At 43.5% G+C, this 19769-nt stretch overlaps 1 protein-coding gene across 4 annotated transcripts in view; it reads left to right on the top strand.

The window, feature by feature from the left end:
- Positions 1-19769, top strand: part of LOC140741864 (chemokine-like protein TAFA-4) — a 316916-nt gene that overhangs the window by 123987 nt on the left and 173160 nt on the right. For all 4 annotated transcript variants that reach the window (XM_073072352.1, XM_073072353.1, XM_073072351.1 and 1 more), the window contains one exon: positions 1299-1451. In XM_073072352.1, the coding sequence (XP_072928453.1) occupies positions 1299-1451 (153 nt within the window). The remainder of the gene's footprint in view (positions 1-1298; positions 1452-19769) is intronic.

The following is a 19769-nucleotide window of genomic DNA, read 5'->3' as shown; positions in this document are numbered from 1 at the left end:
CGTGAAACCACCAACTAGCTTTCTTTGCATCCTTACCACCCTGTGAGATGGTGCTGAACAAGGTAGAGGGAAAAATCAAACAGAGGGGAGAAAATGAATATGTTAAATGGATTACATTAACCTCTTTTACTGTACATTGTGGAATTTGAATTTATTTAAATCTTACATCTGTCCCACAATGTGAGGAAGTTAGTTGGTATTTATTAATTGATAATAATTTTTTGAGTATTACCTTTGATTTAACAAGCTTAATAGTAGGCTTTGATAAATAATATCAGCTGGCAAGAAAACTACCTCTCCCTCAATGTCACAAAAACAAAGGAGCTGGTTGTAGACTACAGGAGGAATGGAGACAGGCTAACTCCTGTTGACATCAATGGATCTGGGGTAGAGAGGGTAAACAGCTTTAAGTTCCTCGGCATCCAGACTGAGGATCTCATATGTCTGTACACCCCAGCTGTGTAGTGGAAAAGACACAATAGTGCCTCTTTCACCTCAGGCGGTTGAAGCAGTTTGTTAGGGGCCCCTAAGTCCTAAGAATTTTCTACAGGGGCACAATTGAGAGCATCCTGACTGGCTGCATCACTGTCTGGTATGAGAACTATACCTCCCTTAATCGCAGGACTCTGCAGAGAGTGGTGCAGACAGCCCAGCACATCTGTAGTTGTGAACTTCCCATGATTCAGGACATTTACAAAGACAGGTGTGTAAAAAGGGCCTGAAGGATCATTAGGGACCCGAGTCACCCCAACCACAATCTATTCCAGCTGCTACCATCCGGGAAACAGTACCGCAGCATAAAAGCCAGGACCAACAGGCTCCGGGACAGCTTCTTCCACCAGGTCATCAGACTGATTAACTCACACTGATTTGAGTGTATTTCTATGTTACATTGACTGTTCTGTTTATTACAAATTATTATAAATTACTTTGATTGCATATTACACATTTAGATGGAGACGTAATCTAAAGATTTTTACTCATGTATGTGAAGGATGTAAGAAATAAAGTCAATTCAATTCAATAATACAGTTTGTATTTTACCAACTATTATTTAGGTCTAATGAATTGTGTTAACCTTAATGCAGTGCTGAACTCTTTTAACAGCCCCAAGTTCAAGATTTAAGGTAGATTGAAAGCTTAATGAAATTGACATTTCAGTCTTGTCTAGCCCCTCACCCAGTTAGAACACTGCATGCCACTGTCAGTGGTTGAAGTGAGTGCTATAAATTGACTGTCTTTCAACCATTCATGATAAAGCAAGCCATGTACTATTAATGCTTTTCCTCTCTTTCTAGGACATCAGGTCAAACAGGGCACATGTGAGGTTGTTGCTGTGCACCGGTGCTGCAATAAGAACCGAATTGAAGAACGATCACAAACCGTGAAATGTTCTTGTTTTCCAGGCCAGGTTGCTGGTACAACTCGGGCACAGCCTTCTTGTGTTGAAGGTAGGGACTTTGTTTCAGTACTTAGTCTCTCTGCTAAAACTCCCACACTTCATTTAAGTGCTCATATCATCCAGCAATCCAATTTGTGTGTGGTTTTCATTAGCAAACAGTTGAATCCAACAAGGATTGCAATAGCGCAATGTAAAGCTGCAACTTTTTTCTCCTAATTGACTCTCAATATAAATCAAAAGCAAAGAGGGCCAAAAATGGGACAGATTGGGGCGTAGAAATTATAGAGTAAATTATTTAATTGTCTGTGCAAGAATAACATTAATATTTGTGGAAGAAATTTTCCAAGAAGCTTTGAAAGGATTGGATGACTAGGTAGGTTCAGGAGAGAACTTTGTATTCACATTTTATTTTCTGCTTCTGGGGTGTCCATAGTCTTCTGACAATAATACACAAGATCTTCCCGCTGTTGTAATAGTGATAGAGTCCCTTTTGTCCTTACCTACCACCCCAACAGCCTCTGCATCCAGCACGTTATGCTCCTAAATTTCCGCCATCTCCAAAGGGACCTTAGGAGTATGCATACCTTTACCTCTCTTCCACTTTCCACTTTCCACAGGGATCACTCCTTCAGCGACTATACTGTACATACCTTTACCTCTCCCCCACTCTCCGCTTTCCACAGGAATCGCTCCCTCAGCGATTCCTTTGTCAATTTGTCCCTCCGCACTAATCTCCCCCCAGACGCTTATCCCAGCAAGCAGCCTAAGTGCTACACCTGCCCGTACACCTCTTCCCTCACCTCCGTTCAGGATCCTAAGCAATCCTTCCAGGTGAGGCGACATTTCAATAGACAATAGGTGCAGAAGTAGACCATTCGGCCATTCGAGCCTGCACCACCATTTTGAGATCATGGCTGATCATCTACTATCAATACCCGGTTCCTGCCTTGTCCCCATATCCCTTGATTCCCCTATCCATAAGATACCTATCTAGCTCCTTCTTGATTTCACCTGCGAACCTGCTGGGGTTGCCCGGTGCTCCCAGTGTGGCCTCCCTGCATTGCTGAGACCTGTTATAAATTGGGTGACTGCGTCGTTGAGCACCTCCGCACCAAGTGCTACAAGCGGGACTTCCCAGTAGCCAAACATTTTAATTTCCATTCCCTTCCCCATACCCGTCCCGACTTGTCGATCCATGGACTCCTGTGCCAAGATGAGGTCACCCTTAGGATTGGGGAGCAACACCGTATATTCCGTCTGGATAGCCTCTGACCTGATGGCATGAACATCGATTTCTCCTTCTAGTAAACAAGTCCCCCCCCCCCTCCACTTTATCTATTCCCCACTCTGGCCTTTTTCTTCTTGCCTGCTCCCCCTCCTTCCCTATCTCCTATTGTCCACTCTCCTCTCCTATCACCAGCCCTTTCCCACCCACCTGGCTTCACCTATGATGCACCATCAATAACTCTCTCTGAGTCGTGAGGGCGAGATATCGGCTTTTATTGACTGGAAGAAAGAACAAGCAGTGGTTGACCACCATACTACATCCTGGAGACAGAGAGGCCGGGCTCAGGTCTCAATCACCTTTATACCTGTGGGAGGAGCCACAGGAGCAGTCAGCAGGGGGCGTGTCCAGACAGGTATATGTAGTTCACCACAACCTATCACCTTCCCGCTAACCTCTTTCCACTCCACTTTTGGTTATTTTTGGCTGTTTGTTCAAAGAACAAGATTGTGCATAGGCCTTTGCAGAAGTTGTGTGAAAGTGGAGGTTAAGGCAGTGCAAGTTGAAGTCGGTGGCCGGGAGGAGTTAATAATGGCTCAAGATCATTGGATTCCTGATTAGCACCATTTAACCTGCACAAATTTTCTAGGTGCCTAAAAGGTAGAGGGCCAAATGGAATTTAAATGCGCGCCATTCTGAAGGTATACGTATGTTGATGTTCAAGTCCAAATTCATGTTTAATTGTCATTCAACCATATGCATGAATATAGCCAAATGAAACAGCCTTTTTCTGGGGCCAAGCTGCAAAACACCGTACCAACAGTCACACACAACACACAGTGTTTTGTACCTATAGTTATGATAGCAAAAAAACACACAGTTACAATAAAAAACTAAGTCCCAGAGGGTTGTGCCTGTAGATTGATGGTGCATGGGACATTGGCCGGGAGCCATGTTTCTGCAAGAACAAGCACACAGTACTTCTTCATCACCTGCTAGCACAGCTGCAGCTGAGGCAATTCAGCTTGTATTCTACCGAGCGACCACTGGAGAGCAGCGTCCATGGGAGGGTCAAGCTTCCAATCCAGCAAGGATTCCGGCGGTGCCTCTGCTCTCTCCCACATTGCCTCTGGTGTCTCCTCTCCTGAGCAGCGGCAACAGGTAACGCCATGTCTGAGGGCTTAGTCCAGGAAACAAGCTAGGCAAGGCAGCTCCCTCGGCTCTGTATCTCCAATGAACCAATGACCTGGACTTCCAGTACTTTACATTACCAAAGTCCAACAGAGTCCTGTGATCAGAATAAAAACATTTGTGACGATCATTTGACCACAGGCCGCCTCCGCACAATGTTACGTGACAAGTCCAGGCAATAACACAGTACGCAACAAGTCCGGCTCTTGGGCAGGCCTGCAGTACTTGATGTTCTTGATAACCATCGGGGTCTTGTGATCATAAAAAAAACCGTAAAAGATGAACAATCACACCTTTGTTTGAACAGGAGAGGCCGCTGCGACCGTGTGTGCCGGCAACTTACTGGAACTTATTGTGAATCTAGCTTAGAAGATGAGTGCTGGGTCAGATCTGGTGTCAGTGCTATGTTGATAACACGGCAGGTGCAATGGAGTGGCAGAGGTAGCCAAGGTATTGATTTTTGCTATTTGATTGGAAGGATCTCTTGGATCTCTTTCGGAAAAGAACAGGAGTGATTCAATGAGACATTTCGGACTTTGCTAACACATGGCACGTGGAGTAATCTGGGGGCCCCTATACTTGAGGTCCTGCTTCTTAAATTCTTACCTAACCCCTTTCTGAAAGAATTCATCTATCACATTTCTCCTAACACGTATAAATTCCCGCGTGTTTTCACCCCGAACTGCCCTTCCCCAACCCCGAGTTTCTGCAGCTGTTTAGAGATATCCTTGACCCTTGGCACCAGGGAGGCAACAGACCATCCTCATGTCCCTTCTGCGGCCACAGAATCTGCTGTCTGTCTCCCTCATATTATGTGCCTCAGTGCAAGAGGTAGAGAAAGACAGGTTTCAGGATGGAGTTCCACAACTTGCGTTCAAGGCAGCTGAAAACACAACCAGCAATGGCAGAGCAATTGAATGAGTGAGCGGAAAGAGAGGAGTATGTTTGGACAGTTGCAATGTTGTTGGATACTACAGAGATAATAGTGTGCCTAAACCACTGAGGATTTTAAAAGCAAGGATGATAACTTTATATCTGTTATACACAAAATTCTACTTAAAATCTAAAATGTAAAAAAAAGTGCTGAAAATTCTCAGCCCAAGTTAATTGCCATTTCTTAACTAATTAGTTTAGCTTTCTCATGTTCTTGGGATTAGTACTTTCTTTGAATCTGTTCTGTGAGTCTGTAATCCCCACTCGATTTTTGCTGTGTATTTAATTGGAGGCACAATTTCCAGATGACTGGATCAGTACCCAGGATGATTTGCATTGGGTTGCTATTTAAATGAATGAGGCTGCTTACAGACACAAACAGGTAAAACAGGTATTGTGCTCTTAGAGTTAAAGGGCAGTAAGAGATGGATCGAGGACCTTCTGCGCAATGAATCCACGCTGACCATGGTGCCCACCTAGCTCGTCCCAATTTCCTGCATTTGACCCCTTCTATCTACCTACCCAAATGCTTCTTAAATGATACTATTGTACCTGCCTCAACCACTTCTGGTAGCTTATTCCATATACTCACCACTTTGTGCATGAAAAGGTTGCTTCTCAGGTCCCTTCTGAACATTTCCCCTCTCACCCGAAATGTATGACCTCTGGTTTTGTACTTCCTCTGTTCTGTGGAAAAGTTGATCTATGCCCTCACAGTTATAAACATTTCTATGAGGACACCCTTCACTCTCCTACGTTCCAAGGAATAAAGACCGAGCACAGCCAGCCTTTCCCTGTAACTCAGTGCCTCTTGTCCTGACAGCATCCTCATAAATCGTTTCTGTGCTCTTTCCAGTTTAACAATGTATTTCCTAAAACTGGCGGAGCAAGACTGTATGTAGTAATCCAAATGCCACCTCTCCAAGGACTTAACCAACTACAACATGATGTCCCAACTCCTATGCTCAGTCCCCTGACTGACGAAGGCCAGTTTGCCAAGTGTCCTTTTCACCAACCTATCTATAACCCCACTTTCAACAAACTATGCACTTGTACTCCTGAATCCCTCTGTTCCATTACACTCCCTAGCTCACAACCATTAATTGTGTAAGTTCTTTCCAAAATGCATCATCTCACACTATCTGGATCGGAATCCATTTGTCACTCTTGGTCCACTTCCCTGATTGATTAAGATTCTCCTATCATTTGCGATGATCTTTACTATGAACAAAATCTAATTTTGTGTAATTCGCAAACTTATTGATCAAGCCTTGTGCATTTGCATCCAAGCATCATAGACAAAGTGCTGGGGGAATTCAGCAGGCCAGCCAGCATCTACGCAAAAGAGTACAGTCGATGCTTCGGGCCGAGACCCTTCGGCAGGACTGGAAAGACTGCAGATTTTTTCTTGTTTGTATTTGCATCCAAGTCATTTATATAAATAGGGAATAACAACACTAATCCTTGCAGTACACCATGAGTTACTGGTCTCCATTCTGAGATACAATCTTCAAACACCACCCTCTGTTCAAATTCAAGTCACTTCTTATTGTCATTTCGACTATAACTGCTGGTACAGTACACAGTAAAAATGAGACAATGTTTTTCAGGACCATGGTACTACATGAAACAAAACAAAAACTCCACTGAACTACGTAAAACAACACAAAAAACTACACTAGGCTGTAGACGTACACAGGACTGCATAAAGTGCACAAAACAGTGCAGGTATTACAATAAATAATAAACAAGACAATAGGCACAATAGAGGGCAATAAGTTGGTGTCAGTCCAGGCTCTGGGTATTGAGGAGTCTGATGGCTTGGGGGAAGAAACTGTTACAAAGTCTGGTTGTGAAAGCCTGAATGCTTCGGTGCCTTATCTCAGATGGCAGGAGGGAGAAGAGTTTGTATGAGGGATGTGCGGGGTCCTTCATAATGCTGTTTGCTTTGCGGGTGCAGCGTGTGATGTAAATGTCTGTAATGGCGGGAATGATCTTCTCAGCTGACCTCACTATCCGCTGCAGGGTCTTGCAATCCGAGATGGTGCAGTTTCCGAACCAGGCTCTGCTTCCTACCGTCGAGCCAAGTTTGAACCCACCTAACTAGCTGTCTCTGGATTCCATGGGACCTAGCCTTCCAGATCAGCCTGCCATGTGTGACCGTGTTAAAGGGCTTGCTCGACAACATCCACTGCCCTGCCCTCATCTACCTTTTCTTCAAAAAACTGTAAAAGGTTCATCAATCATGACTTCCATTCACCAAGTCATGCTGAATCCTCCGCGTCAGACTCTTATCTATCCAAATGCTGGTAGATCCTGTCCCTCAGAATTCTCTCCACTAACCTCCCCTGCACCGATGTCAGGCTGACTGGCTTGTAATTTCCTTTTTTGTGCTTGCTACCCTTCCTAAACAATGGAACAATATTAGCCACCTTCCAGCCTTTGGGAACTTCACCAGTGGCTAACAATGAAGCAAATATATCCACCTCCCCTCCACAATTTCTTCTCTAGCCTCCCACAAAGCCTGATGATGCACATGCTCAGGCTATTTATCCACCTTAATGCCCTGTAAAGTTGTAAATGCCTCCTCACTGGTAATATAAATGTCCTCCAAAACATTTCATTTCTTTCCTGTAGATCTCGAGCAACCATGATTTTTCATCAATAACATCAATAAGAAATATTCATTAGAAATCCCATCCACCCACTGGCTCAAGACATAGGTGATCCTGCTGATCTCTGAGGGGATCTGCTCACCCTTTTACTCTTAATATAACTATAGATTCGTTTTGGATTTTCCTTAATCTTCACTGCCAGATTCATCCCATATACTCTCTTTGCCTTCCTGATTTCCCTCTCAAGAGCAGTCTTAATCTTTTTATAGTCACCTCTCCTGATCTAAACCTAATGTATACTTTCTTCTTTTCCTCAATATCTTGTCAGCCAAGGTTCCCTGAAGTTGCCTGGTTCATCCTTCACCCCACTGGAGCACGCTGCTCCTGGACACTTGCTGTCACACTCTTAAAAGCCTCCCACTAGCCACTTGTCCTTTTTCCTTTTGAACAGACTCACCCAGTTAACCTCTGCGGACTCCCGTGTATTTCCGCAAAAACTAGCCCTGCTCCAATTTAGGACCCTATCCTGTTAACCCGTCTTATACTTTATTATCACCCCCTTAAAACTAATTGAATCATGGTCACAAACAAGAGAAGTTCTGCAGACACTGGAAATCCAAGCAACACACATTAAGTGCTGAATAACAGGAAGTAGAACCAAATTGGTCCCTGAAAGCTACTTCAGTTACGTACCCTACCTCATTCCTTAAGAGGAGATCCAGTATCCCACTCTCCTGAATAGGACCCCAAGTATTGACTCAGGAAACTTTACTGGACACATTTCACAAATTCTGTCCCATCCAAGCCCTTAACACTCTGAGAGGCTCAGTCAGTACCAGGGTATTTAAAATCTCCCACTAATACACCCTATTATTCTTAGAACTGTGAACAACCTCTCTACACACCTATAAGTAATGCACATAAAATGCTGGAGGAACTCAACAGGGCAGGCAACATCTATGGAAAAGAGTAAACAGTTGATGTTTCCGGCCGAGACCCTTCTTCAGGACCCCTATTCCTCAAGTTCCCATTGACTATTGTAAGGGTCTATAATAAGCCCCACTCGAGTGACCCTCCCTTTCTTGTTTCTAAGTTCTACCCATATGGCATCTCTGGATGATCTTCCAAGAACGTTATCTCTAAGCACTGCAGCAACGGCTTTATCCATAGGGCTCCACCCCATCTAAGCTTTTTGGTATCTCTGTCCTGTCCGTAGCATCTGTATCTCAGATACTGAGCTGCCCTTATCTCACTCATTTTTCTTTTATGGCTGTAACACCTCAGTCCTTAGAACCAGTCCATGCTTTGAGTTCGACCACTTTATCTGTTAAAGCTCGAGCATTGAAAGAAGTGGTATTTAACTGAGTATTCCTTTCCCTGCCTTTATTCTGTCCCTGGATATCTTGATTACTAGACTTACTCTTGCTGGCTACTGCTTTATTCCCACCCCATCCTAATGTAGGTTAAACCCTCTGATGCTGTACGAGTAAATTTCCTGGCAAGGATATTGGTCTCTCCCTGCTTCAATCCTATACATGTTGCTTCTATCCATCGTATGCATGTTTCGTCTACTCCAGAAGCGATCCCAGTGTGGAAGAACCTGAATCCCTTCTCTGTACACCAGCTCCTCAGCCACAAATTGATCTGATCTTTCTTATTTCTGACCTAGCACATGGCATGGGGAGATCCTGGAGATCACTACTCTTGAGGTCCTGCACCTTAAATTCTTACGTACACTCATCTGCAAGACCGCATCCATTATTCTATCTATGTCATTTCTTCCAAGTTGTATAACTTCCCCCCCACCCCCCTGGAGAATTTTCTGCAACCGTTTAGAGATACCCTTGACCCTGGGACCAGGGAGGCAACAGCCGATCCTCACATCCCTCCTGTAGCCCACTGAAGCTGCTACCTGTCCTCCTCACTATCAAGTCTCCTACCACTTTTGTAGACACTGAAAAGAAAAGAAAAAAAAAACACACACACACAAAATAATGGCAAGCAAATCTGAAGCCTTGGAAATATAGAACAGGTAGACTTTTAGGGAAGATTGAGGTGTTTTGTGGAAAATAACACAGGATTAATGGGTGCAAGGTCAATACTCACTTTTGGCCTGTTTTTGTGCTATGTGATTGTGTAGACTTGTGAATTCATTCTTTCACAAAGAAACTGAGGAAGTGTTTGAACAGAAAGTGCTCTGTCTGGATTGGCTTTCCTTTTCTGACCCCACATTTCAAGTTAAAAACACATGGTGCTGTGGTGTGATGCTGCTGCATTATTAGACTGTATTTACAGGATCGTTAGGAATTGCTGTAAGAAATGTATCACACACAGTACAAAAATACCAAAATTGTCTGTAGCTAAAAAAAGCGTCATGCAAGCAAGAATAGAATAAATATGAAAACTAAGTGTGCTGTGTAGAGTAAAAATATTGTGCAAGTAAAACACAGAAGAAAAACTTCAATTTGGTTAAATTTATGCATTGGGTTTGGACGGGGATTGAGTAATGCCGAAGTCAGTAAAAACGTTGTCATACACGAGGAAATCTGCAGATGCTGAAAATTCAAGCAACACACACAAAATGCTGGTGGAACGCAGCAAGCCAGGCAGCATCTATAGGGAGAAGCACTGTCGGCGTTTCGGGCCGAGTCCTGACGAAGGGTCTCGGCCCGAAATGTCGACAGTGCTTCTTCCTATAGATGCTGCCTGGCCTGCTGCGTTCCAAAAACGTTGGCATATTTGTTTCCTATATGTTTTAAAAACATGGGTAAGTAATGTCAAGGTCTCGGCAATGTCCTGCTGAAGTTTTCTCCCAAAGAGCCAGACTCTCTGGGAGGATAAGCATACTAATACTCTCAAGACAACCCTTCCCAGTACTGAGGCCCTAGTTATTCCCACTTGATTCTGTTGGGGAGTTTCAAAATGGGCACTGTGTTCTGAGACAGTCACAGCAAGAGATTACCAGCTGGACAGAAACTTTCATGTTTCTGTATGATGGGGAGCCATAGAGAGAGAGGCAGCAGTGGGAGCTGGGGGGTGAGGTGAGGGGTGGTGGGAAGATGGAGCTACAGAAGGAGAGCCACAGAAAGGGAGGCAGACATCTGTATCTAAGGAAGCACCTAATTCATTAAGTTTGTTTTACTTGGTGCTCTCCTCAGTTCTTCTTTTGTCAAAGTCACGGTTAGGATCACCCAGATGGGCTAGTCCAGAAAGATACATGACAGGTGACTGATGGTTTGTTTCCCAAGGACAGAAATGTCATCATATTTGTTTGAGAGAGGGGATGTTCAGATTTGAGGCCCTGGGTGGTTTTCCTCAGACATAAACCATCAATGTCTGCGTTCAGGCAGATGCTATCCTTGTAATGGTCAATGATGTGGGCATGAGAGGGGACGGGGTCCTGCAAAGTGTCCTTAGCGAGCTAGTGTCAGTACCTCCAGTTGAACTCTTGTCTTTTTGTCTGTTTCCCCCTAGCTGTCAGTCTGTGGTTTTGTATTGCCATGTGCTCCTGCTCTACTCTGGCCCCTGTATTACTGAGTACTCCGTCTCCCACCTGTTTCTCATTATTACCTGTATTGCTGCCACCTGAGTCTCATTGTGCTCCACCTATCATCAGCCTCTCTGTTTATTCCTCAGTGTATTTCAGTCCTGTGTTTTCATTTATTTGTTTCCAGATTGTGCCAGTGAATTTCCCTGAGCCTGTCCAGCATTTGTATCTGAATATTGACTCTGCCTGTTTCCTGATTCTGGTTTTTGGATTCCTCTGGATGTTTTGATCTCTGCCTGAACTTTGACGCTGACTTTGTTTGCACCTCAAGATTTGTTACTCAATTAATATCACTGTGTGCACAATACTGGGCCTGCAATTGGATCCCTGCTCCAGCGCCCTGACAGCTAGGTAGAAAGTTGAAAAGTAGAACTTCCAGGGTTATAATCTCCGGATCCCATGTCACGTGTTAGTGAGGTGAGAAATAGATACATAGTGCAATTCAATATGAGGCTAAGGAACTGGTGCAGGGGGAGGTGCCCAGATTTATGGATCATTGGGCTCTCTTCCAGGGCAGGTGGAACCGGTTCTAACAAGATAGTTTGCATATGAACTGGAGGGGAGTCAATGTTGTCATCAGGAGGTGTGCTAGTGCATCCTGGGAAGGTTTAAACTAGAGTGGCAGGGGATGGGAACCAGAGCCACAGGGCAATAGGAGGTAGGGTTGAGGGCAAGAAGGATGTTTTATAACGAGTAGGACTGAAATGATGGACAGCAAAGGTCAGACGATTAATCATGGTAGGACTGATGGACTGAAAAGCGTTTATTTTAATGCTATGAGTATTATGGATGAGGAGAATGCACTTAGGACATGGATCAGTACATGGAATTACGATGTTGTTGCCATTACAGAGACCTGGTTAAATGAAGGACAGGACTGGCAGCTGAACATTCCTGGGTTTCGTTGCTCTATATGCAATGGGGGTGGGGATATTGAAATACTGATAAGAGAGAATGTCACAGCAGTACTTGGGTCATATTGTAGGGCTCATCCACAGAAGCAAATTGGGTGGAGCTCAGAAACAGGATAGATGCAATTACACTGATCTGTTATATTATGGGACCCCAATAGCCAGTGAGATGCGGGGGGTGGAGAACAGATATGTAGACAGATTAAGGAAAGTCACAAAAACAACAGAATTGTCATAGTGGGCAACGTTATCTTCCCCAGTGTTGACTGGGGCTTCCTTTGTACGAGGAGCTTAGATGGAGTGGATATTTTTCAGTGCATCCAAGAGGAATTCTTCAAACAGTATGTGGAAATTCTAACTAGTGGAAAGAACATGCTTGACCTGGTTTTGGGAAATGAGCCAGGCCAGGTGACTGATCTGATAGTGGGTGAACATTTTGGGAATAGTGGCCACAACTCATTACATTTTGAGATAGTTGTGGGTAAAAATAAAATCAGCATTTGTAAGAAGGTAATAAATTGGGGAAGAGCAAATAATGGCAGGACAAGACAGGAGCTAAAGCGTTGTTGATTGGGAGCAGCTTCTGTCAGACAAGTCCATGACTGACGTGGAAGTTGCTTAACAACTAGCTGTTCAGAATTGAGGATCAGCATATTTTGTTATGAGGGTGGACAAGAATGGTATGGTAAGGGAACTCCTTGAAGAACTGAGAAGTCTTAAATTTAGATAAAAGAAACACACATTGGGTTTAGGAACCTAAAATCAGATTGGGTCATTGTGAATCATAGTGATAACAGTAAAATGCTGAAATAGGCAATTAGGAAGGGCAAACAAGGCTATGAGGTATCCTTGGTGAGCAAGATCATAGAGAATCCTGAGCCATTTTATACTTGTATTCAGATAAAGAGGACAACCAAGGGGAAGGTAGATCCATCAAGGATAAAAGAGCGAATTTGTGTTTGGAGTCAGAACAAATGTCTGAGGTACTAACTGAGTACTTTGGTTGGTATTCACCAAGTAGACAATTTGGGGGATAGTGAAGGCATGTCATGGTGCTGGAACATTTTCAGGTTAGAGAGGAGGTAATGCTGGGTCTTCAGAAAAGCAGTAAGGTGGATAAATAACCAGGGCCTGGTAGCCTATATCCCAGAATATTGAAAAAAGAAAGTGATGAGATTGTCAGGGCTTTGATAAAGATCATGTAAAGGTATGGCCTGCTTAGGAGGGCCAGCATGGCTTTTTTCAGGTCATGCCTTACAAACTTGATTGAGCTTTTTGAGGAGGTGACAAAGGTGCTTGATGAACCTAAGGAACGGACATTATCTACATGGAGTTTAATAAGGTGTTTGATAGAGGTCCCTCAAGGTAGATGGATGTAGAAGATAAAGATAGAAACATAGAAAACCTACAGCACAATAAAGGCCCTATGGCCCATAATGCTGTGCCGAACATGTACTTATTTTAGAAATTACCTAGGGTTACCCATAGCCCTCTATTTTTCTAAGCTTCATGTACCTATTCAGGAGTCTCTTAAAATACCCTATTGTATCTGCCTCCACCACCGTTGCTGGTAGCCCATTCCATGCACTCACTTCTCTGAGTAAAAAAACTTAACCCTGATATCTCCTATGTACCTACTTCCAAGCACCTTAAAACTATGCCCTCTTGTAATAGCCATTTCAGCCCTGGGAAAAAGCCTCTGACTATCCACAGGATCAATACCTCTCATTATCTTATATACCTCTATCAGGTCACCCCTCATCTTCCATAGCTCCAAGGAGAAAAGGCTGAGTTCACTCAACCTATTCTTGTAAGGCACGCTCCCCTATCCAGGCAAAATCCTTGTAAATCTCCTCGGCACCCATATTATAGTTTCTACATCCTTCCTGTAGTGAGGTGACCAGAACTGAGCACAGTACTCCCAAGTGGGGTCTGACCAGGGTCCTATATAACTATAACATTACCTCTCGGCTCTTAAACTCAATCCCACGATTGATGAAGGCGAATGCCCTGTAGGCTATTGTAACCACAGAGCCAACCTGCACAACTGCTTTGAGTGTCCTATGGACTTGGACCCCAAGACCCCGCTGATCTTCCACAATGTCAAGAGTCTTACAATTAATATTATATTCGGCCATCATATTTGACCTTACAAAATGAACCACCTCACACTCATCTGGGTTGAACTGCATCTGCCACTTCTCAGACCAGTTTTGCATCCTATCAATGTCCTGCTGTAACCTCTGACAGCCCTCCACACTATCCACAACAGCCCCAACCTTTGTGTCATCAGCAAATTTACTAATCCATCCCTCCACTTCATCACCCAGATCATTTATAAAAATCTTGAAGAGAAGGGGTCCCAAAACAAATCCCTGAGGTACACCACTGGTCACTGACCTCCATGCAGAATATGACCCAACTACAACCACTCTTTGCCTTCTGTGGGCAAGCCAGTTCTTGATCCACAAAGCAATGCCCCTTGGATCCCATGCCTCCTAACTTTCCCAATAAGCCTTGCATGGGGTGCCTTATCAAATGCCTTGCTGAAATCCATATACACTACATCTACTGCTCTACCTTCATCAACATGTTTAGTCACATCCTCAAAAAGTTCAATCAGGTTCGTAAGGCACGGCCTGTCTTTGACAAAGCCATGTTGACTATACCTAATCATATTATGCCTCTCTAACTGTCCACAAATCCTGCTTCTCAGGATCTTCTCCATCAACTTTCCAACCACTGAGGTAAGACTCACTGGTCTATAATTTCCTGGGCTATCTCTACTCCCTTGCTTGAATAAGGGAACAACATCTGCAAACCTCCAATCCTCCGGAACCTCTCCCATCCCCATTGATGATGCAAAGATCATTGCCAGAGGCTCAGCAATCTCCTCCCTTGCCTCCCCACAGTAGCCTGGGGAATATCTTTTCTGATCCTGGAGATTTATCCAACTTAATGCTTTCCAAAAGCTCCAGCACATCCTCTTTCTTAATGTCTATAAGCTCAAGCTTTTCAATCCACTGTAAGTCATCCCTACAATTGCCAAGATCCTTTTCCAAGTGATTACTGAAGCAAAGTACTCATTAAGTACCTCAGGTATCACCTCCGTTCCATACAGACTTTTCACTGTCACACTTGATTGGTTTTATTCTCTCACATATTATCCTGTTGCTCTTCACATACGTAGAATGCCTTGGCGTTTTCCTTAATCCTGCTCACCGAGGCCTTCTCATGGCCCCTTCTGGCTCTCCTAATTGCATTCTTAAGCTCCTTCCTCTTAGCCTTATAACCTAGATCTTTATCATCACCTAGTTTTTTGAACCTTTTGTAAGCTTTTCTTTTCTTCTTGACTGAATTTTCAACAGCCTTTGTACACCATGGTTCCTGTACCCTACCATCCTTTCCCTGTCTCATTGGAACGTACCTATGCAGAACGCCACGCAAATATCCCCTGAACATTTTCCACATTTCTGCCGTACTTTTCCCTGTGAACATCTGTTCCCAATTGATGCTTCCAAGTTCTTGCCTGATAGCCTCATCTTTCCCCTTACTCCAATTAAACGCTTTCCTAACTTGTCTGTTCCTATCCCTCTCCAATGCTATGGTAAAGGAGATAGAATTATGATCACTATCTCTAAAATGCTCTTCTGCTGAGAGATCTGACAGCTTCACTTCCCAATACCAGATCAAGAACAGCCTCTCTTCTTGTAGGCTTATCTACATATTGTGTCAGGAAACCTTCCTGAACACACCTAACAAACATCCAGGACACTGTCCTGAGAGATTCCTACACTGATGGCATTGGGCTGGAATGATCAAGTTCAAGCTTAATTGTCATTCAACCGTACCCATAAACACAGCCAAATGAAACAGCATTCCTCCAGGGCCAAGGTTCAAAACACAGTTCCAACAGTCGCACACGGCACATAGTACATCTTGTTACGATAGCAGAAAACCATACAGCCACACAGAGATATTGCCCAAGCCCCTGAGTGTCATGGCCTGTAAATTAATGGTGCATGGGATGTTGTCTTGGAGCCACGTTTCTGCAAGAACAAGCACGCAGCAGTTCCTCTCACACGCTCGTGCAGCTGCAAATGAAGGTGATCCAGCTTGTCTTCCCCTGAGCGAATACTGGAGGGCAGCACTGACAGGGGGGGCCAGCCCCCAACCCAGCGTGGACTCCAGCTTCCTCCCACACTGCCCCCGTCACCTCCTCCCTGGGCAGCTGCAGCAGGTGACCCCCGCAGCATGAGGGCCTGGTCCGTGCAACAATCGAGGCCACGCAGCTCCCCCACTGTCGGTCTCCCCAATCAGCCCGTGAACTATTCTGTATTACCAATGTCCAACAGGTTCTTGCGATCACAAGAAATATGTCCAAGACTATCATTTACGCTGTTTGTTGGACCACACGCTGCCTCTGTGCACCGACTTGACGCCTTCCATTCCTCAAACAAATCACCAGTGGGGCAGTGAAATTCTCAATATCCAGCAGAATCTTGTGATCGCAAAAAAAGGCACAAAGAATGTAACAGTTGAACCTTTGTTGGGACCCAGTGTGGCCTTGACTGAATGTGCTGCCATCTTACTGGAATGAATGACCAATAAGCACATATATCTCCATTTATGGGAGCTATGAATTGAACTGTTGGAATACATTCCTCTTGAGACAAATTAACTTCATTTTACCCAGGCTTCTTGACTCCATACTCAATCCAATGCTACCTTGAAGGCAAAGACTGTCTTTGTCACCTCATCTCTGGACTTAAGCTCTTTGATTCACATTTGGAGCAAGGCTGTGACAAGGTCTGGAGTTAGAAGTTTGAGGGTGGTGGCTTTACGACCATTCCACAAGGACCAATAAGGATAGGTAATAAATACTGATGTTGCATCAATGTTCATATCCAATGAAAGAATAAATAAAACAGGGACTTCTCTTTCCGAATTAGCCATTTGGACATCAATATCTATTGATGTGCCCAAACACAAATGTGTTTAGATCTCTATATCTGAACATATTGCAATTAGAAGGTCCAGAAATTAGTTTTAGGAGCCTGGCTGTTTATTATGAATTTATTAACTTGTATTCAATTCAAACTAATTAAATTTGTTGATGATACCAATCAGGAGGGAGAATGGAATTGGAAGAAGCAGCCCAGAAATTTCAAAATCAGTAAATCAGAGTAAAAACTGACAGATCTGAAAAGGACAGGCAACATCTGTAGAGAGAGAAATCACTTTAATGTTAATGTTTGGTGACTTTTCATCAGTTGGCCAGAACAGTGGAAGGTGAAATACAGACAAATGCAAGTAACACATAAAGAATAGAACAATCGGTAATATACATTATCAATGAATAATGATAACAGTATCATTGAAAGGTCCACGTATCTTAGCAGAAATGATGCACCTCATGTTCAGCAATACACAGTATTAATTATAAAACCAGCAGAATATTGAATTATTCCTTCAAAATGGTGAAATGCAAGACAGGTAAAGGCTTAACAAAACTGTACTGGCCACTGATTTGAACACATCAGGGCAGTGTGTTACTCTTTGAACACTAATTGGCAAAGAGTATATTTAAAGTGACAAAGCTCAAAATTGAATCCTTGTGTCAAAAGTATGACAAAAAAGTTGAGAAGCTTTGGACGAAATGCGAGGTGTGATTTTATAAATGTAGAAAAGGTAAGTAATTTGGAAAGGGTAGTTCTGGACAATTATTGAAATCTGATTGGGAGAAGTGGAGAATGGTATCAGGTTTGCAAAAGTTGAAGTTCATTAACAGAAGTGAGGAGGTGAAGCCTTGTGAGGATGGTGGTTAGAATATGGGTGTGTTTGTATAGGATGATGTGTGCAGTATATTCAGAGCATGTCATCTACCACTCAGTAACAGTAAATAGATTTGCTCATGGGTGTGTAGATGTGGGTAGACAATTTGGCCAAGGACACACGAATGAATGAATTTGAAGCTCACTGATGATCACAAATTAGGAGACACAGCAGTGAAAAAGAATGAAAGGACTCGTTTGTAGGAAGATATAAAGAACAATTAGGAGGTACAGATTAATACATAGAAAGAACAAAAAAGGCTCTCTTTCAGTGTCTCAGTACAACAGTGCAGTGCACAACCATTGCAGTGCTTTTGAACTGTAGTCACTGCTGGGCAGTAGGAAACATGGAAGTCGGTCTATTCACAGTCAGCTCTTACAAGTTGTAATGTTTTTAAAAAAAGTAGTAAATCCACTATTTATGATGATGACTGAAGGCAGAGCACCTGAGGTAATCCCCTTGTTTTTTTTAATATATATCTTAATGTGAGAGTAGATGTGGTCTCGATTTAATCTCTGACCCAAAGAGTGAGACTTCTAACAGTGCAACACTGCCTTAGTATTAGCTTAAACTTTGTGCTGAAGGCTACAGAATGGGACTTCAACCTATTGGCATAGCATAAGAGGGCGACCAGCTGATAACATGACGGTGAGCTGCTACTTTTGAAATCAAAATACTAGGTGGAAAGAAAAGCATTGAAAGGGAAGTAAAACAGTAAGGTTCCTACATGGAGAAAGCGGTTGCTGACACTGTCACCGGGGAGTGATGCAGGTCATGAGCTTTGGTAGTTGCGCTGATAAAATGGTTAATTAGGTGGGTGGGGGGGTTCATGGCCGGGATGTGATGGCAAGAAGGCAGAATTTTGTAAAGGGTACCGATCACATCACTACACAAAAATTGTAACCCTTTGGAGCTTAGATTGAAGCCCAATCCCAGATTCCCAGGTGTGTTGCACTCCCACTGGGCAGGTTTACCTTTCCTCTCTCCAGCAGCGTGTATGCTTAGAATGATAGGAGTGTACAGTGCAGAAATGGGTCCTTTCAATCCATTCTCTTGCCTTTTCTCCATAACCATTGATGCTCTTACTAATAAAGAGCCTATCAGTCTCCACTTTAAATAAACCCAATGACTTGGCCTCCATAGCTGTCTGTAGTAATGAATTTCACAGGTTCACCACCCTCTGGCTAAATAATTTCTCCTATCTTTGTTCTAAAGGGGCCTCTTCTATTCTGAGGCTGTGCCCTCTTCCTAAACTCTCCTTTTGTGGGAAGCATCCTCTCCATGTCTACTCTATCCAGGCCTTTCAATGTTCAATAGCTTTCAATGAGATTACCCCTTCATTGCTTCTGAACTCCACCATTTACAGGCCCAGAACTATCAAACGCTCCTCAAGCATTAATCCTTTCATTCTTGGACTATTCGTGTAAACCTGCTTTGGACCCTTTCCAATGCCAGCACACTTTCCTTAGATAAGGGGCCAAAAACTGCTCACAATACTCCAAGTGCTCTCTGACCAATGCCTTATAAAGCCTCAGCATTACATCATTGCTTTTATATTCTAGTTCTCTAGAAAGGAATGCTAACATTGTATTTGCCTTCTTGCTACAGACTCAATCTGCAAGTTAAAACTCAGAGAATCCTGCACGAGAACTCCCAGGTCTCTTTGTACCTCTGACTTCTGAATTTGCTCCCCATTTAGAAAATGGTCTATGCCTGTATTCCTTCTGCCAAAGTGCATAACCATTCATGTCCCTATGCTGTATTCCATTTGCCACTTCTTCCTTGTCCATTCTTGTAACCTGTCCAAGTCTCTCTGCAGACTGCCTGCTTTCTCAACACTACATGCCCCTCCACCTATCTTTGTGATCTGCAAACTTGGTCACAAAGCCATCAATTCTATCATCTAGATCATTAATATATAACGTGGAATGTAATGGTCCACATATTGAACCCTGTGGAACACCACTAGTCATTGGCAGCACACTAGAAAAGACCCCTTTTATTCCTACACTTTGTCTTCTGCCAGTCAGCCTTCTTCTATCCATACTAGTATCTTTCCTGTAGTGCCTTGTGTTCCTATCATGTTTAGCATCCTTATGTGCGGCTCTTT

Source organism: Hemitrygon akajei, chromosome 19 (genome assembly GCF_048418815.1).
Source record: "Hemitrygon akajei chromosome 19, sHemAka1.3, whole genome shotgun sequence".
In the NCBI taxonomy this organism is placed as follows: Eukaryota; Metazoa; Chordata; class Chondrichthyes; order Myliobatiformes; family Dasyatidae; genus Hemitrygon; species Hemitrygon akajei.
Note: the sequence above shows the minus strand (reverse complement) of the source record. Positions and strands in the feature narration are given on the sequence as shown.